This window comes from Peromyscus leucopus, chromosome 4 (genome assembly GCF_004664715.2).
Source record: "Peromyscus leucopus breed LL Stock chromosome 4, UCI_PerLeu_2.1, whole genome shotgun sequence".
Classification (NCBI taxonomy): Eukaryota; Metazoa; Chordata; class Mammalia; order Rodentia; family Cricetidae; genus Peromyscus; species Peromyscus leucopus.
In genome coordinates, this window is record NC_051066.1 from 97,093,187 (window position 1) to 97,120,828 (window position 27,642).

General features: G+C 46.9%; 2 protein-coding genes across 2 annotated transcripts in view; both read right to left on the reverse strand.

Annotated features, from left to right (window-relative positions):
- Tgm5 (transglutaminase 5) overlaps positions 1 to 8,379 on the reverse strand; it is a 36,469-nt gene extending 28,090 nt beyond the window's left edge. The window contains exon 1 of the mRNA XM_037205166.1: positions 8,172 to 8,379. Coding sequence (XP_037061061.1) covers positions 8,172 to 8,181 — 10 coding nt within the window. The 5' untranslated portion in view covers positions 8,182 to 8,379. The remainder of the gene's footprint in view (positions 1 to 8,171) is intronic.
- A 6,938-nt stretch (positions 8,380 to 15,317) lies between these two features.
- Tgm7 (transglutaminase 7) overlaps positions 15,318 to 27,642 on the reverse strand; it is a 46,510-nt gene continuing 34,185 nt past the window's right edge. Inside the window, exons 4-13 of the mRNA XM_037204446.1 lie at positions 27,073 to 27,191; positions 24,088 to 24,216; positions 23,828 to 24,005; positions 21,548 to 21,686; positions 21,113 to 21,216; positions 20,440 to 20,682; positions 18,281 to 18,607; positions 17,848 to 18,008; positions 15,890 to 16,023; positions 15,318 to 15,638 (exon numbers count right to left, since the gene is read on the reverse strand). Of these exons, the coding sequence (XP_037060341.1) occupies positions 15,479 to 15,638; positions 15,890 to 16,023; positions 17,848 to 18,008; positions 18,281 to 18,607; positions 20,440 to 20,682; positions 21,113 to 21,216; positions 21,548 to 21,686; positions 23,828 to 24,005; positions 24,088 to 24,216; positions 27,073 to 27,191 (1,694 nt within the window). The 3' untranslated portion in view covers positions 15,318 to 15,478. The remainder of the gene's footprint in view (positions 15,639 to 15,889; positions 16,024 to 17,847; positions 18,009 to 18,280; positions 18,608 to 20,439; positions 20,683 to 21,112; positions 21,217 to 21,547; positions 21,687 to 23,827; positions 24,006 to 24,087; positions 24,217 to 27,072; positions 27,192 to 27,642) is intronic.

Here is a 27,642-nt window from a genome sequence, read left to right on the forward strand (position 1 = left end):
AAAGGTGTGTGACACCACCCCCTAGCTTGATCTCCACCAACTGGGCTTCAAGTTGACAGTCCCTCTTGTCCTTGCACCAACCTGCAATCAGAGGACAGGCTCCTGGTCGCCTGCCCCTAGCACAGCTGCTCCACTTTAGGCCATTAGCTGGCCCTCTACCACCACCAATGCCACCGACCCAGTGTCCTGGATGTTTGGATACTCAGAGTCAGAAAGGACACCCCCAGCCTTCAGGATCATTGGCTACAACACAGATTAAACACACTCTTCTCTAGTATGCCTCTCCTGGAAGGGCTGTATTTGGGTTCTTGTTTGACCATGGTCTTGCATGGTCCCCCGTCACCTGAGGGTGGCTTACAATGCTTAAATTACAATAGGCTCACCCACCTCCTCCTCAATCTGTAACCAAGTCCTTTCAGTCATTCCCTTACAGTTTCACTGAGGTTGGTTGTCCCTTTCCAAGTGCCTATAATGTTCTACTGTCCTTGTCTCGACCTTAGTGACAATAATGGGCTCCGATAACTCTCCTGCCTCTGGCATCTCTGCCCTTAACACACCATCCACCTTCCCTCAAAACAGTTTGACCCCACCATCTCATTTTGCTTTAAACATTCTAAGACAGTCTACAGCCTGTGATACGTAGAGCACTCGTTTACGCGACACATGGCCCTCTGTATCCAGCGTTAACTTCTGATTGCGTTCTCAATTCTCCCCACCCCCAGGGTCATCCTTCACTCCAGGCAGGCTGTCTGCATGGTTTATTCCTGCTATAGCCTCAGTGCAGCACACAACATGACACACACCTAGACATACCTGGGAAGAGGGAATCTTAATTGAATTGCCTCCATCAGATTGGCCTGTGGACATGTCTGTGGGGGCATTTTCTTGATTGCTGATTGAGATGGAAAGGCCCAGTCCACCATGGTGGTACCATCTCTGGGCAGATGGTCCTAGGTGGTATAAGAAAGCAGGCTGAGCAAGCCAGGGGAGGCAAGGCAGCAAGCAGACTCCTCCATGGGCTCTGCTTCAGTTCCAGCCTCCAGGTTCTTGCCTTGCCTTTCCTCAGTGACGGACTATAAATCATTAAGTCAAATAAGCCCTGTCCTCCCCTAAATTGCTTGTGGTCAGTGATTTATCAGAGCAACAGAGAACAAACTAGATTATCCTTCACTACTCAGCCAAATCCTACCTGTCGTGGGATATTCATACACTGTTGAAAATGTACTGCTGTGATTGGTGTAATAAAAAGCTGAATGGCTGATAGCTAGGCAGGAGGTATAGGCAGAACTTCAGGGCAGAGAGAGAGAGAGAACTCTGGGAAGAAGAAGGCAGGGTCGCCAGCCAGCTGCAGAGAAAGTATGAACGGTACAGAGAGGCGAGGCAACAAGCCACGTGATTATAATGTAGATTATAATAAATGGGTTAATTTAAGTTATAAGAGCTAGTGGGACAAGCTTGAGCTAAGGCCAAGCTTTCAAAATTAGTAAGAAGTCTCCATATGATTATTTGGGAACTGGCGGTATGGAGAAAGACTTGCTCTACCTACCTGTCCCCCAAGACGTCCCTCATGGAACCTGTCCCAGTCGGCCACTCTCCTTCCCACTTCCCACTGCTTGACAGTATTGAGCTGAATTGCTCTTAATCTTAACCGCTCACACTGAATGCATGTTTCGTGTTCATATGCTCATCTACTCTCGTTAGCCTCAGCATAGGTACTCAGACAGTCTTTATTTCTTGTTTTGTCTCCTTCTACAGCTCAGGCTAGCTGCAGACGCTTCATCCTCCTCGCTCAGTCCCTGGAGTTCCGGGATGGCAGGTCTGCGCCACCACACCCAGGTCTTAGCTACTTTTTTGTCTACGTTCCAACACTAGATGTAAGCCGAGAAGGACAGAAGCCTACCTGCTTTATCTTGGCTGTGCTTTGATTAAGAAAATAAATTAACCAAATCATTTGGCAAAGTCTAACACCCTTTCATGTTAAAAAAAAAAATCAACCAACTAAGGAGGGAGTCCCTTATCATGATAAATGGTCTCTATAACAATCCACAGCTAATCCTATTTAATAGTGAAACACTGACTGCATGCTTTCCTGTTAAGATAAGGAGCAAAATAAAGATGAGTGTTCTTGCCTGCTCTTGTCTCATTAAAGACAGAGTGTACTGGAGGTTCCAGCCAGGGCCATTGGGCAAGGAAAAGAGATCAAAGACATCCAGATTGGAAATAAGTATTCACACATGACATAAGAATAATAATATGCTCAAACTAGAATTAACAACTACATAAAGACTTCAGGATGGATTCAATACCAATATGCAAATTCAGCTGTATTTTCATACACCACAATGAATAATCTGAGAAAAATGTAAAAGTAATTCTATTTATAGTAGCAAAAGACTAAAATAATCAGTAATACATTCACAACAGAATGCAAAACTTTTTCCACAAAATATCGTTTAAATAAATTCACTTAAACCATGGAAAAATATCCCACATTCATGGGTTAGAAGATGGTATCATTCAAATGGCAATTAATAATAGGATCATTCTAATGGCTCTAGATTGAACACAATACTGACCAAAGACCCAAGTGCCCACGTCATTTGATACATCTACAATGTAACTCCTACCTAAGCCTCAGGGGAAATCATAAGACAAGAGATTGTAAGAGCCAGAGGACCAGGATGTCTGCTGCAAGGTTGTGTCTTGTAAATATGACAGAGAAGCTGTATTCATGAAATCTCAACATTCAGTTGCCTAAACAAGACCTACATAATGAACAAATAGTTGACATGACAGTGTGGATGGGGGAAATTTCCCAAGGTTCTATCCTAAGATGAACATGTACAGGCAATCAATGGCTGCTGAGAGAGAGAGAGAGAGAGAGAGAGAGAGAGAGAGAGAGAGAGAGAGAGAGAGAGAGAGAGAATATCAATTTTCTTCAGAGCTCCCTGGTTGCTTAACCAATCCCAAGTGTTCAACCCTAAACACATGTATGTACAAGCAACACTAAATGGATTCAGAAGTTTTTATACATACATTTCTGCCTGTGTGACAATAACAACTAAAAAAGAGGTCATGGATCTGACAGGGATGAGGAGCATGGGAGGAGTTGGAGGGTATAAAATTCTCAAAAAATTTTAATCAGAACTTTCAAGCACAACTGCCATTTTGCAGAAATTGGCAGGTGGATCATAAAATTAATAAGGAAGAAGAAAGGATCCATAGTCATCAAAGCAATCTTTTTATTTCTTTTTTGAGGGGAAGGATAACATAGTTACCTTGCTGTGTAGCCTGGAACTCATGATAGTCCTCCTGCCTCAGCCTCCAGTGTGTTGGGATTACAGTCATGCCCCGTGTTCAGCTCTAAGGCAATCTTAAACAGAGGGCTTGCACTTCTATACTTTACTATAAAGCTAGTAATCAAAGCAATTTTGGGATGACATTAGTACAGACACAGACCCAAGAGTCTTAGAAAAGAGGTCTCATACTGTATATGGGGCAGTGCCAAATTCACTCAGTAGGTTTTGTATCTGTGTGTTTAACAGTAACAATATAAGAAGAGGTCATGGATTTGAGAGGGATGTAACAAGGCTAGATGTAAACTGAGAAGAACAGAGACCCACCTACTTTATCTTGGCTGTGTGTCAATTAAAAAAGAAGAAATCTACCAAACAACATGGCAAAATCCAACACCCTTAAGCCAGGTGGTGGTGGCACACACCTTTGATCCCAGCACTTGGGAAGCAGGTGGATCTCTGTGAGTTCAAAGCCAGCCTGGGCTACAGAGTGAGTTCCATGAAAGGCTCCAAAGCTGCACAGAGAAGCCCTGTCTCAAAAAACAAACAAACAAACAACAAAAATGAAACAAAACAAAAATTCAACACCCCTGATCTTTGAACAAAATACCAAGACAATCAAATATAGAAAAATTCTCTTCAAAAAATGGTGCTGGGCAAATGCTCTCTGCAAACACTTAGAAGAGATCTTGCCCATCCCATGATAGTACCCTGAGAGCTCCCTGGATTCCTCACAGACTGGGAAACTAAGCTCTGGTTTGAAGCAGAGAACTTCGGCCTGAAGCTGATCAATCAGGCATCACTATGCAGGTTCCTGTGAACAACGCACTGGGGAGGGACTAAAAGGGATTCAACACAGTGATGCTGGACTCCTCTGCAGATGGGATGGGTTAATAAACCTCATTACCTTAAAAAAAAAAACGGCGCTGGGATAAATAGATATCCACATGTCTGGGCTGAAGCAATAGCTCAGCAGGTAAGATCACAGGCTACTCTTACAGAGGACCCAGGTTCAGTTCCCAGAACCTGCATGGCCACTCACAACTGCCTCTAGCTCCAGTCCAGGAGATCTGATGCCTTCTTCTGACTCCTCTGGGCACCACGTGTGCACATGGTGCACATAGAAATCTGCAGACCAAGCACTGACACATACAAACTAAATATTAATAAAAAAGAAGGAAATTGGCTGCCTACGTCACATCATATGCAAAAATTAACTCAAAACAGATCAAAGATCTGAACACGAGAGCTAAAACTATAACACATAGGAGAAAACAGGTCCACATCCTCCTCATCTTAAAGTCGGCAACGTCTCTTAGATATGACAGGAGAAGCAGAATCAGTGTAAATCGTTCTCATCAAAGCTAATGCCATTTCTGCATAATAAAGAATGTGAAAATATAATCCGCAGAATGTGAGGATGTATTTGTAAATTGTGTATCTAATAAGGTGTTTGTGACCAGATGGATGGATAGATCAACCCTACAACACAAAAGCAAGGAGCCTAAATGAAAAACTGGGTAACTGGAGCTCTGGAGATGGCTCAGTAGGTAAAGTACTTATTGCATAAGCCCGACAACCTAAGTTCAGTCCCTGGAACCCACATGGGAGAAGGCAAGGACCCCACAAGATTGTCCTATGATCCCTACTTGCTCATGATGGCATGTCCCCCACCCAGTGTGGGTAACTGATTTGAATAGATCTTTCTCTAAACAAGAGAAGAAAAAAAGACAATGAGCACATGAAAGGATGCTCTGGTCATTAGGTAAATACACATGAACTGTTACTTCACATCCATAAGGATGCTATGGTAAGAAAATGGACAGTAGCAAGTGTTGGTAGAATGCAGTGCTGTGGGGGCGCTCAGACCTTGCCGGCGGGCTTATAAAACGGTACAGCACTTTGGAGAACTCTAGAGGCTCCTTAGAACGTTGAACACAGAGTTACCATGTGATCGAACCCCTTATAGTATACCACCGAACAGGAAATGCATACAGTCACCCAAACCCACATGTGGCTGCTGATAGCAGCATTATACAGAAACAGCTGAAAAGTTCAAACAGCACAACTATCTACGAGCTGATGAATAGAGAAAAATGTAGCACGTTAAAATAATGGACTTGTGTAAACTGAGCATGTTACAGCATAAGTGGACCTTGAAAAATTACGGCCAGTGAAAGGAGTCAGACGCAAGAGGACACGTTTTGTATGATGCCATTTCTATGAAGTGTCTGAATAGCCAAGTCCATAGAGATCGAACGTAGATTAGGGAGTGCCAGGGACTAGAGAAAGGTGGGATGGGATCCAAATGTTTCTTCTTCCTCCTCATCCTCTTGTTCCCCTTTCTCTTTTTCCTCTTCCTCTTTTTCCTCTTCCTCCTATCCTCCTCCTCCTTCTCATTCTCATTCTTATTCTCATTCTTATTATCAGACTCTCTCTACATAGTCCTGGTTGTCCTGGAACTTTCTCTGTAGACTAGGCTGGCTTCTAACTCACAGAGATCCTTCTGCCTCTGCTTCCCGAGTGCTGGGATTAAAAGTGCACACCACCACACCTGGCTCTGACTGCTTCTTTTTGAGGTGATGAGAGTGTTTTCAGACTAGAGAGTAGTGACATTTTCATAACTGTTTGAATACTCTTAACTGTATACTTCAAATGAATGGCCTTTTTCAATAAAGGAGTTAGAAGCAAATGTGACTCAAAAATTAATCCTTATCTCTTGTTTTAAAGAGTCAGACCACAGTCACACAGGATCACAATCACTCAGGTTAGCCTGAAGCCCACCAGGCTGGCCTGGAACTCACATGCACCATCTTGTCTCAGCCTTCCAAGATGCTAGTATTGCAGGCATGTGCTGCCACACCCAGCCCCCTCTTTATCTTCTAAACCTCTGTAGATTATTTTGTTTATGTATGTATGTTAACATACATCTTTTTCACTAGCTGGTCATTTACTATTGTTGTTCAAGAAGCTGCAGAGTAACCACCAGCACATACAGGTTCATGGACATGTTTGCTATTTGAAGAGTTCTCTGTCTTATGCAAAACCACTTGCACTTATTTCAAGTTTTAGACTCTCTCAGCACTATATCCACAGCCTTGGATAGATGAAACATCATGTCATCCACACCTGGGGGTGAAAAACAGAGCTTCTGATAGATGGAGAGTTTTGTCTCGAGTTAAACTCAGATTTGTGATTCAAATCAGGAGTTCTTTCTTTGCCCAACAGCTGCTGTCCATCTCTGGCTTCCATTCATGTTCAGAAAGAACATTCCAACCCTGCCACTTGGGAAAGAACTTGACTTCTTCCTAATAATAAAAAAAGAAGTGGGGTGGTGGTGGCGCACACCTTTAATCCCAGCACTCGGGAGACAGAGGCAGGTGGATCTCTGAGTTTGAGGCCTGCCTGGGCTACAGAGTGAGTTCCAGGACAGCCAGGGCTACACAGGGAAAACCTAAGAAAAAGAAGCAGCTCTTCCTTTAGGAGACCAGCTGACTGGCTCAGGTCTGTGTGTGACTAAGGCTACCCAACAGGCAGGGCAACACCTGCCCAACAGGAAGCATTTCCAATCTATCGCATCCTCCAGAGACACCACGGCCATGTCACCCTCCGCCTATGACACACGGATGCCTCTGCACCCAAGCACTGTGCTTAGCTTTCCTTTTCATGGCCAGACAATATTCTATTGTTTTAATATACTGTATTGCGCTTATCTATATTAAAATAGGATGTTCATTTTCAATTAGAGTATCTCTTCTTGCAGTAAGGAGAAAATGAGGGGACTAACAAGGGGGTGGTAGGAAGAACTTAGAAAGTAAGTGATCTTAATGTCTGTCCTAGAGAGACACTTCTTCATGAGTAGCCAGAAGCATGCATAAGAATGCTGACTGTAAGACTGCTTGTCTGTCTTTAAAAAGGGAATGACTTAAGTGTCCATTAGAAGAGGATGAGATGAATAAATCATACACTGTAGAATACAAGATGAGAAATATTAAAGTCGGTCTATACATTACTACTGGCCTGGACAGAGCTCCAAAACATGAAGTTGGTGGAAAAAATATTAAGTTGAAATTTATAGTCTGATAGTATCTGGATTTATAGTGACACATATTGATCCAATCGATTACATTCAGCATATATATGAATACTAATGTCTAGATCAAAGACTGGAAACAATGGTTACTCAAGATGAGGTTGGGGTACTTAGGGTTTTATCTGAAATTATTGCTTTATTTTACTCCAACTAGATCTCCATACTCTTCCTTTGTAATTAAAAATTATACACATTTTACATAAAATTGAAGGAAATAGTAAAATTTTTATTGTATTACATATAGTAAGTAAAGGTGAAGATGTCACGTGTATAGAGTAAGTTAAAAGCCCATCCCTTAGAGATGGCATCATCTAATCATTTCATCTTCAGAGTGGCTTTTTATCTAGAGAAGAGAGGATGATGTAGACAGAAGATGATAATGATGACTTCCGAAGTTAAGGGAGAAGAGATGGAGATCAGAGAAATTCAACACTGTAAGGAACCTTCAAGACTATGGTTAACCCTTCTGGTTTTCAGGCATGGGAGGCAGAAACTGGAGAAGTGAGTCGGCCAGTGTGAAAAAAGGTCAGAGGACAGGAATCCCAGTGCCCTAATCCCTTGCCCTGCCCACCCCACCTGTTGTGGAGGCAGCCACAACAGCATGTTTACTTCCACCCTGCCTCCTGGTTCTCAGGGGACCAATGAATCCTGAGGTTCTTGACTTCCTTCCTAGATCAGCTCTGGACTCTCACTCCTTTCTCCCTCTGAACCACCCACCTGCCCTCCATGTCTCTGGGTCTTCATCGTCCCCATTTTCTAGCCACTCATTGGGACTTCCCTACCTTGGGCCATGGTGGCTGGCTGCTGCTGGCTCCAGGGCTGCTCCCCCACAGACAGCTGGATGGACTGGAGCTTCAGGAAACTGATCCTGGAATGTCTGCTTCCCCTTCCATCCCAAGGCTCCAAGAGGCACGGGGAGGTGGGGCCGGCGGCTGCGCTGCCACCTCTGACAGGGCAGATCACAACTGGTTTTCTCACTCGCCCTCTGGTTTTTCTTGGCAGTGTTGCTCGCCTGAGAGGAGGTGTGGAGGCTGTGGAACCATCAGGGCCTTTGTGCTATTGGGCTTTGGTAGCTCTTAGGCAATAGGGCCATGGTAAGGGAGCCAGGAGAAACTGGGGAACGGATGAGGCATTCACAGGGACGGAGGGAACTGTGCGTCTGCAGGAAGGACTGTCAGGGTCCTAGACTATCGCTCACACCTAAGAGAGCCTCCATGAGTGCTTGAGACCTCTCTTTCTGGAGTTTAAGTGCAAACAGAACCTACTCCAGATCATCCTTAGTATGACTTTTTTTTTTTTTCCCCTGGCAATGGTACTGTTTTAAGTGAGACCTTCCAGGCTCACAGTGAATCTCAAGTAAAATTAGCAGAGCTAGAGCTAGAGAGAAGGCCCAGGGGTTAAGAGCATGGGCTATTCTTCCAAAGGACCTGAGTTTGAGTCCCGGCACTACATGGGGGACACACAACTGTTTTTTAATGCTAGTTCCAGGGACTCTGATGCCCTCTTCTGGCCTCCTGCATGCACATGGCGCACAGAGAAGCATGCAGGCTCTCATACGTACACATAAAAAGAAAGGCAAGATGATAATGTAGCTTCGTGGAAGAGCCATTGCCCAGCAATACCCAAGGTTCTCCAGAAAGAGAAATGGGGAGGGGGGGGGCATGTATTAAGGAGCAAGGCAGAGAGGGAGAAGACTGGAGAAGGAGCCTGTGTGAAGAGTAGGTGGGAAACTCACCCACTCTGTCTTCCCCACCAGGAGTTACCTCTTCCTGTGTCCCCTGATTCCGGGTCCTCTGAGGATCCTGTCCACTCGTGTCATTGTCTCCCCTGTGTTTTCGGTCCTCTAATAGCTTTCATGGTGCACGGATGCACAACTAGAGCTCCCGGAGGTTGTTGGTGTGTTGCTGTGCTGGGGAATAGACCCAGGGCCTCCTGCTCGCTAAGTGAACAACCCTGCCAAAGGGCACACCTACAGCCCCAACTCACTAACACCCGCATCCACCTTCAGTCCTCGACCTCCCTTAAACCGTTGGCCCCTGTAGCTCAGACCTCCATCCTCTAGTCTACTGCCTTATTTCTCACCCACTTTTCACCTCCGTTCCATTTACTCCCGTCCCCGGGCCCCCAACACCATTCTCATCTGCCAGGAACCCTTTCCTGCTCTTTGTTTCCCCCGGAGACACAGTTTCTTTGTGTAGTTTTGGTGCCTGTCCTGGATCTCGCTCTGTAGACCAGGCTGGCCTCGAACTCACAGAGATCCGCCTGCCTCTGCCTCCCGAGTGCTGGGATTAAAGGCGTGTACCACCACTGCCTGGCTCCTTTATTTATTTATTTATTTATTTATTTATTTATTTATTTATTTATTTATTATGTATACAATATTCTGCCTGCACATATGACATATAGCCAGAAGAGGGCACCAGATCTCATTCTAGATGGTTGTGAGCCACCATGTGGTTGCTGGGAATGGAACTCAGGACCTCTGGAAGAACAGCCAGTGCTCTTAACCTCTGAGCCATCTCTCCAGCCCATCCTTTCCTGCTCTTATCTTGAGGGACCTTCTACAACTTAGTACGCATGCAGGCCCATCTCTTGTTTAAGAAATTCCCCTTTCCCTTTCTCTCTACCCCCTTCTCTCTCTCTCTCTCTCTCTCTCTCTCTCTCTCTGTCTCTCCCTCTCTCCCTCTCTCCCTCTCTCCCTCTCTCCTCTCTCTGTCTCTGCCTCTCTCCCTCTCTCTCCTGTTCTCTCTCCCCTCTCTCATCCCTCTTTGTATTCTCCTACACCCCATCCAGTCTGTCATTTTCTTCTCACCCCACCTGCAGACTCTTCACTCCCACGCTGGTGCTTTCCAGGGATGTCTCAGGGGTTCACCCATTCTCACTCCCTCACCCCTCATGGACTTGGGTGACCCCCAGAACTGTGGTCTGCAGTCCCCTCTTCTTTGACAACTTCTGACCCTTCACTCCCCGTGTGCCCAAATGATTCCTTGGCCCCTTGCTCTCAACCTACCTGCCTTCTCTCCTCGCCTTCTGATCGTGGTGAGTGAGGATACGACACCCAGGCAATAAAGGTGAAATCTGGACCATTTCTCCTCTTCTTACCTCTCTTTAGCGCATCAGTCCAGTTCAAACCCTGATGAGCACCTAGAATTGGCTCTTCCTCTCTGTGTCCCTCAGCTCTGCCTTCACTGAAACACCGGCTCGTCCAGACAACCACTCCTAACCAACTCCCCCGCCTCCTTTCTCGGGGCTCAGCACTACTGACTTTTCAACAGTTTTTGAAATTATAATTCCATTATTTTCTCTCTTCTCATTCCTCTCTCCATCCCTTCCCATGTACCCTTCCTTCCCAACATGCTCTATCCCAAATCCAGGGCCTCTGTGTCTTACCACTGATTTTTCTAAAGAGTCAATTCAAACAAATAGTTCCTCTGCTTAGGATCCAAAAGGGTATGAATTCTGAACTTCCCAACATCACCCTAAGAACCTTTGAGGTTCATCTTTCTCTTCCCACATGGAGGCCAAGTATGCCAACGCCCTTCAGTTCTCTGATGGAGACCTCTCCTTCACATCTCTGTGTAGGCTCTCTCTCCCCGCCCCTCCCGAATGATCTCTTTTTCTGAAATGCTCTCTGTCTGTCTACTTGTCTCCAGGTTAGAGCATCACCCTGCTAAGAAGCCTTCCTAACATTCTACACCAAACTGGGAGTTATGGCCTTGTCATCCCTAAACCAAAACATTTCTCCATATGATAATTATTAACGCCATTGCCAGTGATTAATAATGACGGTAGACAATAGTAGTACTACTACCACTAATGCAATCATTTTTTAGTACTAGATATTAGTTTAAATTCTTGTGTGATTATCCCTCTTAGTCTCACATCTCTATGAATCAGGAGGGTGTTTTCTTTGATTGGTTGACTGATTGACTGTTTAACTTGAGACAAGATCCCACTATGTAGCCCTATCTGACTGACCTCTTGCTATGTAGACCAGGCTGGCTTCAAACCCACAGAGATCATCTTGCCTCTGCCTTCCAAGCTGGAATTAAAGACTGGACATATGCCGCTATGTTCAGTCCAAAGATTTATCTATTTTAATGTGCATGAATGTTTTGCCCTCATGTATATCTGTGTACCACATATATGAAGTATCTTTGCAGACCAAGAGAGGGTTTCAGACCCCCTGGATCTGGAGTTACAGCTGGTTGTGAGCTACCATGAGGGTGCTGGGAACTGAACCTGGGTCTTCTGAAATAGCAGCAAGTGATCTTAACTGTTGAGCTGCCTCTCAGTTCCCTGTGAATTAGGAGTTCTTGCTGATCTTATATAGCAAATGAGGAAATCAAGACATTTGTTTTCCCAAAGCTCCTTGCAAAGAACTACTAGGCTAGCCTTGGAATGCAGCAGAACTCCAGAGCGTTGTAACTCTAAATGTTTAATGCAGTATCTAAAATGTGTATGTATGTTTTCAGAACTCACCGTTTGGTATTCGATAACCAATTGGTGTGCTCTTCCCTAGGGAAGAGTGTTTCTCCCCTTCTTAGCATTCCTTAGCTGCCCCTCACTCTTTGTGGAGGGGTGAGACCTGTGCTCTGCCCCTCGCTCTTTGTGGAGGGGTGAGACCTGTGCTCTGCCCTCGCTCTGTTGTGCCTCCCCCCTTTAGCTGTCTTTTGTTGTTGCCCTTGTTCGGCTGATGTTTTAACATGAGTATGTGTGCTCAGCAGTTCCAGGCAAGGTGTGGTCCCATCGTCTCCACTCCGAGTCTCTCCAGCAGGTTGTCAGAACTGTGTGACATCTCCTTCCTCACTGGCTGGTGCCAGGATTCAGCCTTTTCTTTCTCCTAGCATAGGATTCCTGGAGACAGTCCAATTCCTTGGATTCACTGTTTCAAAAAATCTGATAACCAAAGGGAGGGACACAAGTGTCTTTAAGAATATCTTCATTCCTGCCAGGACAGTTATAATCCCTGGAGCAGAGGACAGGGCATCCACAACTGTCTTCCCCAGAGGACTTGTCACGGTCAGGACCACTCTGAGACTGGTGTACGGCAGCCACAGACAGGAGAGGGAGGTGAAAGTACCACAGGAAGCAACTCCTTTGCAAGACTCCTCCCGCTCCAGAGAGCTGTTCATTTGCTCCCCAATAAATCTTGCTATGTGCCCTTCTAAAAAAGAAAGAAATCAATAAAAGAAAAAAGGGGGAAGGCTGGAGGGGGGCAGTTAAAGAGCACTGCTGCTCTTCCAGAGGACCCAGGTTTGGTTCCCAGCACCTGCATGGTGCCTCACAACCATCTGAAACTCCAGTTCCAAGAGAGCTGATGTCCTCCTCTGGCCTTTGCAGGCACTAGGCATGCACATAGTACACAGACATACATGCAGGCAACACCCCCTTACACATACAATTTTTAAAATAAAAATAAAAGAAGGGGGGCTGGACAGATGGCTCAGAGGTTAAGAGCACTGACTGCTCTTTCAGAGGTCCTGAGTTCAGTTCCCAGCACCCACATGGTGGCTCACAGCCATCTGTAATGAGATCTGGTGCCCTCTTCTGTGTACATAATAAATAAATAAATCTTTTTTAAAAAAAGAAAGAAGGAAAGAAAAGAAAGAAAGGAAGGAAGGAAGGAAGGAAGGAAGGAAGGAAGAAAGAAAGAACAGAATCACAAGGGCACAAAGCTCATTTGGGACCAGGAAACCAACAGTGACTCTTTTGCCTGAACCTTGGTGTCTGAATAAGTCCTGGGCTCTGAGCCCAAGGAGGTGACTTACAGGTTTGGCCTTCTAGTCCTACAGACCATTAGTCACAGGGTGTGGGGGAAGTGTGGGGAGGCAGGGAGGTAGTTCTGATCACGACAGGATGCCCCTTGTTCAGAGAGGCTGGGCAAGATCTGTGAGCGTCACCTTACTTTCCTATCTGAACCGAAGCAGGGCTGTGACCTCAGGAGAGGAACACAAGTAGATTACTCACCTGCCATCTCCAAAGAACAGGCCAGCTCAAGCAGGGTGGTCTGGGGAAGCTCCAAACCTTTCTAAGACCCACAGAGACTTGGGAGCTGATTCCAGCCCTGCCTGGAATTTCTGGTATGCCCCGAGAAAGTCCTGGCCTCCTTGTGTGTAGCTCCTGGTATAACACCCTGGTCCCCAGTCTAGGGAGATGGTGCTGAGGGACCTACAAACGACCACAGAGGTCAGCCAGAATCAGAAGATCCAAATGGGGCTCTCTGCCCCCTCCCCCAGCCATCCCTCAGAAATGGAGGCACCAAGAAAGTTAAAGGATTGGGGTGTCCCACATTTTACAAAACACGATTGAATCCACTTTCTAATTTGACCTCTTCAGCAACCTATGGCTGTCATTGTTGCTTCACATCTGGGGCATCTAAGGTCTCTCCATGGAATCAAGAGCAGCACTTAGGGTTGTTTGATGCATTGCTGCTAGGTATCATGGACCCCAAACCTCTCGGCTCAAATGTCTTGAGTATGACAGACTCTATGTACCTTGTTGGGACAGGAAGAGCAGAGTCTGGAGCTATGCTATTGGCCTGGCTTGTGCTAACTCTTTGCTCCATTGTCTGGGTATGCCACCTTTGTCCACAGGAGTCCCTGCCTGGCCTCCTTGGTTGACTCTACTGGTTTGCTGTGAAGTAAGGAGATGAACTCTCCAGACTCTAATCTCTGGGTACACCACACAGTGTGACGAACCTCATACTCTGGACCTAGGGGATGATCCACTGGAAAGGAGCTTTGAGATGACCTAGCTCATGTGACCAAGGAGAGGAAACAAAACCAGAAGGGTTGCAATAAACAAAACAAAACAAAAAAACAAAACCTTCAAAACACACCACTGAGTATGACTTCGAAAGCCACTTTCTGGTGAGGAGAAGGAAGTCACCTGAGAGGAAGCCTATGAAGACAGAAATGACTAGGACACACACACACCCCTTGGAGGCACAGCAGGAAGGAAGCCTGGCTATACCAGGGATGCAGCCAGGACAGGAATGACCAAATGGAGAAGGACATTTGGAAGAGAAGCAAAGTATTAATTTCTGAACGAGTCAGGACAGGTGACCCTGTCCAGAGGGTAGGAGCCACCCAGAACTCAGTAGTCATGAAGTACTGACAGAAATACCCAGGGATGCTCACGGGGACAGGGACAGCTGCCACACTGGGTGGAGCAGGACTGGCAGCTGGGTGTGGGCGGAGCTGGGGAGGCACAAGCCTAGGGGCCAGCCTGAGATTTAAAAAAAAAAAAAAAAAAAAGACAATGGCTAAGGCAAGCAAATAAGCAAAAGAACTGGATGGGGAGGACGTCAGTGAGAGGAGCCAAAGGAGGGCGGGGCCCAGATTCCTGGATTTTAAAAGAATGCCTACCAGGGTGGTAATAGCATGTAAAAGGTGGGGGGCGGGGGGGGCGGGAGAGGATTTCGGTTCTTTCCACATTACCAAGGATAAGCACAGGAGATTTTAGTAACTACAGTGAAGAATGCAAAACGTGGCTCCCTCTGTCCTAAAAATAGCAAAGATGTAAAAGAAGAAGCTGTGGAGAGTTAGGGTAGCAAGAAAGGATAGAAGATGGCCATGTCCGCCAAGTACCTGCTGGCTCAGACGGGCTCCCTGCCCTGCTGGGAGCTCGCAGGAAGGTAACAGGGAAATTCTGCCCGGCAGCTTCTGGTAATTGGCCCTGCATTTGCTACCTCTCAGGCTCTCACCTCACCTCTGCCTCTACGTTCACTTGAGGGCATATGTGTGTAGAGACCTGGCATTAGAAAGGATCCGGTGGGCTTAGTATGTAGATGAAGCCCTTAACAGAAGAAAGAGAAGACGGGAAGAGCAGAGAGGGCCTGCCCAGCCCCGTAGTGGGCACCCAGGCCAACGGGAACAGTAAGCAGCTTCTTAGCGCAAGGAGAGAGCTCATGCATGTTTATTGCTTCTTCCCAGGATGGACAGCGGTTCCACAGCGTTTCATTTGTCCCCACTACCGAGGTTGAATAAAGACAACACCTTGAGAAGTAGAAAGCAGCAAGGCTACACTGAGGACGGGAAGCGGGGCTGAAACGGGGACACGTGGGGTGGGGGGGCATCAGGAAGGCTCAGGAGACTGGAGCTGCAGCAATGAAGATGTCCTTGTAGCCTTTGATCTCCTTGACCTCGCTACTGCTGATGAGGACTTGTAGCTGGTGGGGCCCAGCTTTGATGGGGTAGAGCTCCAGCTGAATTTGGATGGTGTGTCCGGCCATCAGAGTCCCAAGGCTGAAAGTCAAAAGCAGCCTGTTGGAGCCTGCAGGATGGGCTGTTTGGATGGGCAATGGGGCAGAAAGACCTGCTTAATAAGTAGCGCCCCTCAGTATCACCAAACCGCCAGCTTTCCTGAGGTTAGGGAAGTGGGGACCAACAGGTGACATCTGGAGACTGAGAAGGATTCAGTGGTCCCATGAGGCACAGCTCTTCAGAAACCAGCACCAGAGGAAGATTGGCAAGAGGCCAGTGGTAGCATTACTCACTCTTTTGTTAGCTGCCCATTGATGAGGCCGCTCCCCTCCAGAATCATGGTGCAATTATTCAGAGCCACCATTAGGGTGTTGGTGAGGGTGATGTGGATGTTCAGGGCCTTGCCCACCTCAGCCCTTTCAAACACCTGTGTGGGGAGAAGACAGAGGTACCCCAGGCCTCACACCCACTCAGTAACTCCTCCTGTGACCACCAAGGACTGCTTAGAACTTAGGCGCCCCTAGTGGTAGAGACAACTATAAACTGAGCCTAACACATAACAAACTAACACAGACGTTGACCTGTTTTACAAGTTCAGGACACTCTAGCAAGCTGTCATGAATGGGCACAGAGTTTCCCTTCCCACCATCTATTTGAAGATGCCTGCTGGATTTAACTGATGGACTGGTCCCAAAGGGTTAGCAGTGTCTAGCATGTGTTAAGTAGGATCCCAAGCACAATCCCAGTCATTTGTGATTGATCAGTGGCGTCTAACCCATGCAGAGGACTAAGGAGGAGCGTCCTGTGTGCCACCTATGCGCCATCAGGGATATCCTTCCACCAACAAAGAATGATGAAGCTGAGATCCCATGATGGATTAAATGACAGTCAGGACCTAACCAAGGGGTCTAGATCCTAGCCTAGGAGCTTTTCCCATCCTGATGTATCTTCACAGACATCAGCAGGACATACTCATTTTCCCCCAGATGTGTTCAGTGCTTCGCTCTTGAGGTCTGTGCCATAGGGCAGCACAGCCTTAGCCTGTAACGGGAGGCGGGGCTTCTGCTCTCACTCCTGGAGCCTAGGACAATGCCTAGGACAGTGATGATGGGCATCAGTAAGTGAGTATTGAATCCAAATGAGCTCTGTCTGACCAGATCACAACTGGCGGCATGCTCTAGCTTGGCCAGAGAATTAAAGAGTTGGAAGAACACACGCTAACTTACCTGGAACTCAAACAAAAGAACCAAGTCTCCACAGGGGTATCAAAATCAAGTGGGTGAAGCTAACTCTGGAACCCAGCACAGGGACGGTAATCACCCACCGGTCTTACAGCCGTGGTAACCATTCACAGCCTCCTTGACTTGTGCTATGCTGTTTGGGGATCCCATTACAACCAGGACTCTGCTCTGGGTAACTGGCAGAGCCCTGGCTCAGCACGGAGCTTGTGTCTACACTTGCAACTCTGGCCCACTGTGAGCTCCCCCCAGGAGGCCTCCAGCATCAGCCGGCCTGACAATCTGAGAGTGTGCCCAGGTGAAGACTGCGAATGTGCCAGCCGACTTGCCATCCAATACGGAGCCATCCAACCATTGTTCTGCTGGCTAGTGCCAGGCATGCTGTTAACCAGGCTTCCAGGTACAGAGCTGGACTTGGGGTAGGCACTGGAAAAGTCTTTGGGAGGGGAAGGGAAAGGTAGGGAAGAATGCTTTGAGGAAAGACAGCTCAGGTGACAGGAGAGAGGGAGGACACCCACCCACCTCTGTGGACCTTTCTTAATGCCCTCCTCTGGGAGAGTCACCCACGCCACTGTGGCATTGGGTCTTGAAATCTGAAGTTCACGTCTTGTTCTTCTTTCCTGTGGCACCCCACATCTTATCAGCAGTCACCTTTTGAATTTGACCACAAGGTCTGTCTTAAACCTGTCTCCTCTACTCCACATCCCAAATCATTGTCTTTTTATCTCTACCTTTGTGAAGGGATCTCCTTACGTATACACCTTCACAGTAACGGGCCTTCATCTGTTCTCCACAGAGAACCTTCCTCAGCATCCTCTGCAAAATGTGACCTCCATGAGACGTCCCACCCTTTGTTTATGCAGAGCACCAGAGCTCACACAACCTCTCAGTCTACTGCCTATGAGTAAAGCCTCAGAGACTGTACTATACAGTATGACATGGTACCCCCCCCCAAGCCCATGAGGAGAACATCTTAGAGTCTCTGGGTCCCCATCTCTGTCCAGAGACCTCACCTCAATAGATAAGTGGGGAGGCTCCAGAGAGAAATCTTTTAGGACCAGAATGAACCGCCCTGTTTCTTCAACCTCAGCAATGCCAGACACATGGATCAGCTTTTCGTCTGTCAGCTTGTTCTTGTAATTGTTGTAGGGCAGCAGGAGCGGCCACTGTAGCTCTAAACAGAGGTAAAAACATCGTCTTGAGTCCAAGAGGTGGGTTACAAAGGAATCATGCACTCAGAAGTCATTGTTGTCTGACGTGTTAGGACGACGTCACAAGTACTGCACTGGCATCCAGCTGTGCAGCAACAGCATCTTCCCTGACCAGGAAAATATGCATCCTGAGAGAGGGTTTCTCTGTGATTTGCCTAGAGCAGGCCAGCGTGATTCACAGACCCAAAACTCTCCTCTCTACGGGTTCTCCTTCTCATGCCTGCTACATACTCACCCTTCTCAAAATCCATACTCAAGCGTACCGCATGTTTCCAGAAGGGTTCCCGAGTGCTGCCCCCATGCAGCAGGGCCTGCGCACAAAAGCGTACCATCAGTCCAATGGGGTCCTGACTGTGGGCTCTGTCTGGCACCCTCTGGACATGTAGCGTGAGCAGCAGGTCCTGGCCCCACATGGGTGCCCTAGCCAGGTGGAGTTGCAGTTGCACAGGCTTATCCTTAAAGCCCTCAGACCCTAGGAGATCCAGGAGGGATGAAGAGTCCCTTCTTGGTTCCAGCAACTTCCGGGAAGCCTTAATGAATACAGAGCGCTCCTCAGAGGATCCTGGCAGAACAGATCCATACAGAACAAAGACATCAGTGGGGCAGGGTAGAGAGGACCAATGACCGTCTTGGGAAAACAAATGCCTGGACTCTCAGCTGCCAGCCAGAAGCCCTGGCCGTGGGATATACAGTGAATAGCCACACAGAGAGGCATGCAGTATCATGGCTCAGATGGGGTTGTTGCTGCTCAGAGTACAGTCTCTTTGTCTCTCAGTGTTCGGCTCTGTGTTATGAAACCCGGGGACCATACTGGGTTGCCAGAATCGCTGAAAGTTGAGGTCATGTAATTGCTGAGTATGGGATTCAGTGTGGTTCTTTGCCATCAGTACTATTATTTTTTTAAATATATTTTATTTTATTTTTATGTGTGTTTGTGTTTTTGCCATGCATGTCAGGGTCCCCTGAAACTGACGTTACAGACAGGTGTGAACTGCCATGTGGGTGCTGGGAATTGAACTCACGTCCTCTGGAAGAAGAGTTAGTGCTCTTAACCCCCGAGCCATCTCTCCAGCCCCATCAGTACTATTATTATCATGACCATCACCATCATATCACCATTATCACCATCACCATCATCACCATCACCATGACCATCACCATCATATCACCATTATCACCACCACCACCATCATCATCACCATCATTATCATCACCATCATCATCAAACCCAGAGGCTTCTCTTCCCTGCCTGCATTCTCTCTCCTAAAACACATATTCAAGTCTTTTAGATAGAACTCTATCTCTTCCCCTTAGGAATAACTCAACATCTGGCTCAAAACTCAAACTTGCTCCAGACTGTGGATGCTTCCAGTGTGTGCTGCACACAAGCGCATTTAACCCTTTGAGGAGAGCTATCTCATGTCACTGATAAGGAAGCCGAGGCCAGGGAAGATGGTCCGGCTCACCCACCGACAGCACGTCAGAGCCTTTGCTTAGTTCTCGGGTGGCCAGAGTGCACCAAAGCTCTTCACAGGACTGTCTGCTCCCTCCCTTCCTCAGGCCCAGAGCCCTCGCCCTCCTGAGTGCTCATCCTCTCCCTTTGCTGCTCCTCCTACTGTGATGGACACAGAGAGACAGATGTGTGACCCTGAGAGAGCTACCGGATAAAATGCAGGACTCCACTTAAATTTGAATTCAAGATCAGCAAATAATCTTTATTGTAATGTTTGCATCCTTACATGCAATGTTGGGAATACACTTACACTAAAAACTATACCCAGTTAATTTGAATTCAGATTAATAGTGACTTATGTGGAACATACACTCAGAGTTACACCTAGTTAATTTGAATTTCAGATAAATAGGGAATTATTTTTAACAGAAAGATGTCACACACACAGGGCTGGCATGATGGCTTAGTGAAAAGACATCTGCTGTCAAGCGTACAACACGAGTTCAATGTCCCTGTGATGGAAGAAGAAAACCAACTCCTGTAAGTTGTCCTCTGACCTGCACACACACACACATACACACACACACACACACACACACACACACACACACACTATGGCACATGTTCCTACACATATACATGCATATGTATACACACATACACACAATAAATAAATGTAATAGAAAAAAATTTAAAATGTCACATGTACCATTTGGGACATATTTATAATAATGTATTTGTCTTAATTTATCTGGAATTCAAATTTAATTGAGCATCTTATATTCTTTTTTTCTAAATCTAGGCAAATCTATTCTGGGATCAAGTGCCCAGGACCTAAATAGTCCCCTAGGACTTTGTCATATTGGGGAGGTGGTGTTGTTTTAACCTGGGTCACCCAATGGCTACACCCCCACTCCCTCCCAAATCCAAAGCCCAGGCACCTTCTGGGTACTTGTAGGAACTGGTGATGTCCAGGCGCTCATCTGACCCTACCATCTTGGTGCTGATCGCCTTCCCGATGTAACTGGTATTATGGGCCAGGATTTCCTGGACCTGGCCACCCTCAAAAAGCCAAATGACCTCATCAGCATTCACTTGTGCATACACAAAAGGGGTGTCATAGGGCAGGTGGACATCCCCTTCCTTGATGGCTTTCACAGAGGCCGGACCACAGCAGAACAACCCTGTGGAGGAAGCAGGAATTACGGGATGTGGATGCTGAGATATGGGCCCAAGGCAGCTGGCTGTGGCCACGGGAGGTGATGAGAAAGGATGGGCAGTGGCAATAATGCCCCTCACACCTGGGCTTTCTCCAGGTTACCAAGGGCACTGATGCGCACTAATTTGTCTGGTTCTCACAGTCACCAGCATTGATGTGGCTGTTGTCAACCTCACCTTCCTACCTTATAGGAAAGGGAAGAACAAAAAGACTCACCGTTCCCCCAGGCGATCCCACTATCATGGGCGAAGTTATACCTGAGATCTGACACTGCCTAGACTACAGTCCTGGGAAGGGGGTGAGGTAGGAGACTGCTGTACCACTCTGGCTATGAGGGTGCACACCCTCATTGGCCTCCCAGAGAGCATGGCCCCTGTCACATGATCCCCACGCACCACTGCTGGTTTGCTGAGGGGTGGGGTCCAGAACCTGCCAGCCATTGTACCCTGGTGGAAGGTCTTTCCGGTTCATCCAGCACTCGTTCCAGACATGGAAGTTCCTGCAGAAAGGAGGGAGGAGCCAGGTTTTCAGGCACCCGACATTATGCAGAGTGGCTTATGCCTTTGCTTATAGTTCTTTTTTTCCTCTAATTTGTATCAGAAAGTAATTATAATAGAGAAAGCTATCAAGGAGCTGGCCGTGGTGGTGCATACATTTGATCCCGCACTTTGCAGGCTGAAGCAGGCAGAACTCTGAGAGTTGGAGGCCAGCCTGGTCTATATAGAGAGTTCTGGGCCAGCACAGAGGGACCTTGTCCGATTCAGTCCTGGCTATCACAATTTGTCCCCTACCTGGGATAGTGCTGAGTTTTTCCAGACCAAACCTCTTACCAGATTTTGTCTGGCTTCTGAGTCGGCAGCATTTCTGCGGTTCGGTCATAGTAGGTGTCAATGGTCAGGTTCCCGTCTGTGTTGTGTGCGGAATGGAAATTGGAAACGACGCGGCTTGGAACACCTAAGCATCTCATTACTACAGAGAAGGAGAGAGGACTAAGATTATTTCAAGCAATTATTATTTTTTCATGCATAGTTTCCAACCTTCAGATTTGCAGCAACTCTTTTATTCCCAAAGGGTGACACCCGGAAAAGCTTCTGCCTGCCTGCCCATCAGTGGTATCTATCCACAAAGTGGGAGAAATCATTTGTGAGCCACTTAAAACAATAATAAACTTGTCATTTCTGGCTCTTTTCGCCCTCAGCAGTTCTCCAAGTTAAAAGCAGAGAGACTAAAACATGTGAGAATCCAAAAGGGGGGAAAGGTGTGGCCACTTTCCAAAGAGAAACTGTGTGACTGGAGATACAAGGCTTAACGTCTCTGGGTTAGTCTCCTTGTAAGAAAGTGAAGAGTTGAACTGGATGGCTTTCAGTTCTAAAATTCTGATTCTGCCATTCTATTTAAAGATACAAGTTGAGAGAAAGAAGAAAAAAATGAAAGGGTTGGGGATGTAGTTCAGTGGTAGAATGCTTGCCTGCCACATACAAGGATCTGAGTTCATTCCTCAGCACAACAACATATGTCAATAATTAAATAAACAAATAAGAGCAAGGCTATGACTAAGCATCCATTCCGTTGTAAAGACGATGGATGACATCGGAAATTAAAAACTGCTCTCCATCTTTGCTAAGCCAGCAGCGCCCTCTTGTGGATCCTCAGGATGGTTCGTAAAGCTAAGATTTCACAGGCACATTCACTCAAAGCAGACATTATCATACCACGCTTCACACACATACACAAACTAACTGCCTACAACCAGGTGTGATCAAGAGCCAGGCGTGTCTTGGGACGTCTGCCAGTGAGTCCAGGAGAAGTCTCTCCTACCCACTCTTCCAAGGAGGGCAGAGTCTACAGAGGCTGCTGTCGCCCGTGTTTCTAAAGTCCCGGCAGGGCCACGTGTCTACGCCAGCACTGCACTGGGCTTTCCACACATCTGCAGGGCACCTGGGGCGCAGACCTAAGCTGCAGGTTGCCAGGGCAGCTTGGCAGTCACAGTTCTCTCCATTCACCAGCCCCAGCACTCTGTGAAGCGTGACGATGGACGGGCTTGCAGAGGGGGCCAAGCCATGGCCTCTAGTCCTTCTCCTGTTCATGCTAGGATTGGAAGGTTCAAGGGGATCTTATAATGGCCACCTGGCTCCCACGGGAGACTTTCCAGGCCAAGGCAGACCAGGGGCTACAGGAGGCCAGAGTAGTCACAGACTAAGTAAGCTGATGAGGTCGCTTTATGTGTATTCGGATTTAAATCTCTGTCTCTGAGGTTCCTGAACATAAGACTATGCTTCCCTTCAATGAGTCAAGGACAGAAGACTGTTCTCACCCTATGCCCCACCCCCTTCCAATGGAATCCACCTGTTCCTGCAGAAAACACCCAGCACACAATGTGACTAGACAAGCCCGTAGAAGATGTGCTTTGCATGGGGGAGACTGGTAACAACACCTCCGTACCCCAGGCTCTTCAGCTTCCCAGATACTTGGGCCAAGAATTTGGCACTGAATTGTAAACAGTTGGTATGCACTCAATTGAATAATGTGTGTATTCTCCTCACGGGTAGTTAGCAAGGTAGCCAAGCTCTAACTGTAAGTCAAGTCTCTCAGGGAGGTCTACCTGTGAGGTCAGGCTATCCAAGGCTGTCTACTTACACTTTCAGCTTCCACCTCTTGGCCCAATGCAGCAAGCGGGAAGAAGTGTTCTGCCTTTTGTGGGGACTACAAGTTGCTCTATCCAAATGGCCATCTTTCTCTCTGTCTGTCTGTCTCTTGGGACAAGATCACATCTAGTGCAGGTTAGCCTAATTCCCTATATAGCCAAGTAAACTTCCGATCCAACTGTCTCACTTCTCAAATGCTAGGATTAGAGGCATGACCCACCATGCCCAGCTCAGGTGCCCACTATTAACATTCTTCATCAAAGAGACTATGGAGTGATTGCAAAGATCATCCCCTGGAGGCTGAATAGTGTGCAGGTTAAGAACTCGTGTTCACACTGCTCCTAGCCATGGGCCATTGCAAGCTCTGGGCCCTTCATGAGCGGCAGTGGACTCTGAGAGCAGGGATGATTGTGGCCTGACATGAAGGGGAAACCAGAAAGAGTCAGAGGGTAAGACTTCACTCACCCGTGCACATAACAGCAGCAAAGACCCAGCACTGTCCATACTTCACAGGCTGCCCGCCCCTGGCTGACCACTGCCGCAAGATGGCCACACTGCCATTCCATTCCAGAGGGCTGATGCCCTGGGAGTAGTCCTCTCCCCAGTTCCCCTGCAGCACACCGCTGTCGTCATTGCTGTTGATCTGCAGAGCAGACAGGTGGGTTTCCACAACATCCGGGAGATGCTCAGGCTGTTGTCAGGCAGGGGCAAGCTTTTGCTCTTACCATGGCACTCACCACCCTGCATACATACACCACGTCGCTCCTCTGAGAATGGTCTTTGGATGGGTTCTTTAGAAAGTACAGGCTCTTGTTCAGGATCTCAAAGCAGATGTCAAGGATGTCCTCTTCGAACTTACAAGGTATGTGAAGAGAGAAATCAGAGAAAAGCAAAGATGTGTAGAGTCCAGAAACTTGGGCATTAACAAGTTTTTCAAGGAGTGATGTGTTTGTGAGAGGAGGCCTGCAGGATTTAGTCATAAGACTAAATAAGATCCTATGTCGGATGGAAATCAAGTTGGAAATGCATTGCAATAACGCTTTAAAAAACTAAGCTATGTGACCTTTGACAGAAAACGCAAAAGAAACCAGGCAGTGGTGGTGCACACCTTTAATTCCAGCACTCGGGGACAGAGCCAGGCAGATCTCTGTGAGTTTGAGGCCAGCCTGGTCTACAGAAAAAAAAGAAAGAGAGAGAGAGAGAGAGAGAGAGAGAGAGAGAGAGAGAGAGAGAGAGAAAAGAAGAAGAAGAAGAAGAAGAAAGAAAGAAAGAAAGAAAGAAAGAAAGAAAGAAAGAAAGAGAGAAGAAAGAAAGAATGGAAGAGAGAGAGAGAAGAAAGAAAGAAAGAGAGAGAGAGAAAGAAAGAAAAAAGAAAAATGCAAAAGATTTGAGAGAATGGGAGAGAAGACTTTTGAAACCCAGATTTAAAATGATAGGACAAAGAGGAGCATGGAGACATTTCCCTGAAGTATTTTAGCATGGTGGATCCCAAGGACCTAGGTCATCTGTCTACAGGACTTGTGGAAACAGGGAAAGACCATGTGGATGAGTATTTGCATGATCTCATATTTGCAGATGAGACCAGCATTTGAAAGAAAGGAGAAGATGGCAGAGTATTGGAGTCAGGGCTGATGCTGATGCTGCATGCCTTGGAAAAGCCAGGATAGGCTTATGAGATAGGCTTACAACATGTGTTTGTGACGACCCTTTGCCTGTCAAATGCACCATTTTCCATCTCAGCTTCAAAACACTTCACAAGTTGCAGGAGTTGGGGGATGGGAGAGTGTGATCTTCCTCAGCAAAGCTCCCAACATCCCCCACTCCTGAGACTAACAGGGAGGAGAGACCGCATGGACCATGATTGGAGGCTAAGAGTGGAAGTCATCCACAGCCAAAGTCCCCTGACCCCACCTGCTGCACGCAGTAACGGGGCTTCACAGTAACTAGATATTTGATGTACTAAAGATCTTTTTAATGTATTGAAATTAATTGGGCTGGAGAGATGGCTCAGCGGTTAAGACCACTGGATGTTCTTCCAGAGGTTCTGAGTTCAATTCCCAGCACCCACATGGTGGCTCACTACCATCTGTAATGAGATCTGGTGCCCTCTTCTGGCCTGCGGGGATACATGAAAAACAGAACATTGAATATATAGTAAATAAATAAATCTTAAAATTAGTTAAAAGTGAATTAAAATTCACTTTTCCAGTTGTGATCATGGGTTGTGGTTAGTTTTTTCAGAAAGAATCTTTATCCTCTGTGACTATGTCGTAACATGTTATCGGATTAAATGATACACTATATGTGATTTCCTGCCACATGTCCAGTGCTAAGAAGGGGAGCGGAGGCGCCTAGAGCAAGGTTGGTCGCACCTTCCCTTAAGGGCCAGTAGCAAATCTCTCACCTAGAAGCCCACAGGCTCTGTTTCAACTCACTTCTACCACTAAGCCTAAAAGCCTTCAGCATCAGCTACATGAAGGAGCATGCCTGAGTCCCAGTGAAATGGTATTTATAGATGCTGATATTTACAGACATGTCTCATACTCTCTAAAGTCTCGAAATGGTTTTCCTTTAAAATTCTTCCCAACAGTTTCAAAGCATGAGAAGTATCTTTCCTGGTGACTCATGCAAAGGCAGTACTGTTGCAGCACAGAGGCAGGGGGATTTCAAGTTCAAGGCCAGTCTGAGCTACATAGGAAATTAAAGACTAACCTGGGAAATCAAGTCAGTGAGAACCTGCCTTAAAAAACATAAACAAAAAGCCCCCCACCAGGGTGGGATGGGGAGAGGCAGGATGGCTCCGTGGGGAAAGTGTCTCCCACAAACCCAGATGGCAGGAATCTAACCCCAGGGCCCACACAGTGGATGGAGGGAAATGACTCCCTCATGTTGTTCCCTGGCTTCCGTATGTGCCATGGCATGCATGTACCTATACACGTGCACACACATGAATAAATAAAATTAATTAATTAAAGCACTAGGAGAGGGACTGGAGAGATGGCCCCACAATTAGGAACACTACCTGCTCTTCCAGAGAACCTGAGTTTGATTCCCAGCACCTACATAATTTACAACCTTCTGTAGCTCTAATCTCAGGGAATTTATCACCCTCTTGTGGCCTCCTTGGGCACTAGGTACACACATGGTGCACAGACATACAAACAGGCAAAATGCTCACAGGCACACAAAAAAGATTTTTTTCCAACATAATGATAGGAGACATTGGCCCATGGGCTGTTTTCAAATTATAGAAGAATAAAAGGCTCTACTGGCCCCTAGTGGGGCTGGTAACTGAATATAGAAGTTATTACAGTTGTTGGTCGACTTTCATCACGCTCTGCTCCTTTCTTTTCTTTCTTTCTTTCTTTTTTCTTTTTTTTTTTTTTTTTTTTTTTTCCGGTTTTTTCCGAGACAAGGTTTCTCTGTGTAGCTTTGGTGCTTTTCCTGGAACTTGCTCTGTAGCCCAGGCTGGCCTCAAACTGACCGAGATCCACCTGTCTCTGCCTCCGGAGTGCTGGGATTAAAGGCATGTGCCACCACTGCCCGGCACTCCTTTCTTAATAAAGCATAAAAATCTTGAAAAGAAAGCCATACGTTCTTTGCTTGCCCCTCTCGTGGGAAGGGAAATTGGCCAGCACTTCACACTGTCTTAGTTGGCTAACAGCCCCCAACACACCCATCCCAGTCCCACGTCCAGGAGCGGGTGTTACCTGCCCGTAGTTCCAAGGCCTGGAGGTAATGGAATTTTCTTGACCCTTGTAAACAAAGCCGTAGTCGCTCATGACATACTCCTGCAGCAGGGTTTCACTCGGCAGGTAGACGTCATCCTCTGAGCAGTGAAGAGTAACAGAGAGAGAAAGAAATCACCAGGCCAAAAACAAGCCCGAAATTAAAAAACAGCATAAAAGTAACAACGTCTTTCTGGAAACAAGAGGAACAGTCAACGGGTGACTGAGGGTAACAGAAATTAAGACTGGACCCCCGTAAAAGCTAGCTATGTGCTTCTTCAGAAGCCAGCAACAAATCTGTAGGTGGTGGCGCATGCCTTTAATCCTAACACTCAGGAGGCAGAGGCAGAGGATCATGAATTCAAGACCTAGACAACACAGCAAGACCCCATCTCACATAAGGAAAAAAAATTTAAATAAATACACTTAAGGCTGGTGAGAGGATTGGGCAGGTAAAGGCACTTACTGCTAAGCCTGGTACCCTGAAGTCAATCCCTGGGACCCACATGCTGGAAGGAGAGAACCAACCCCACAAGATGACCTTCATACATG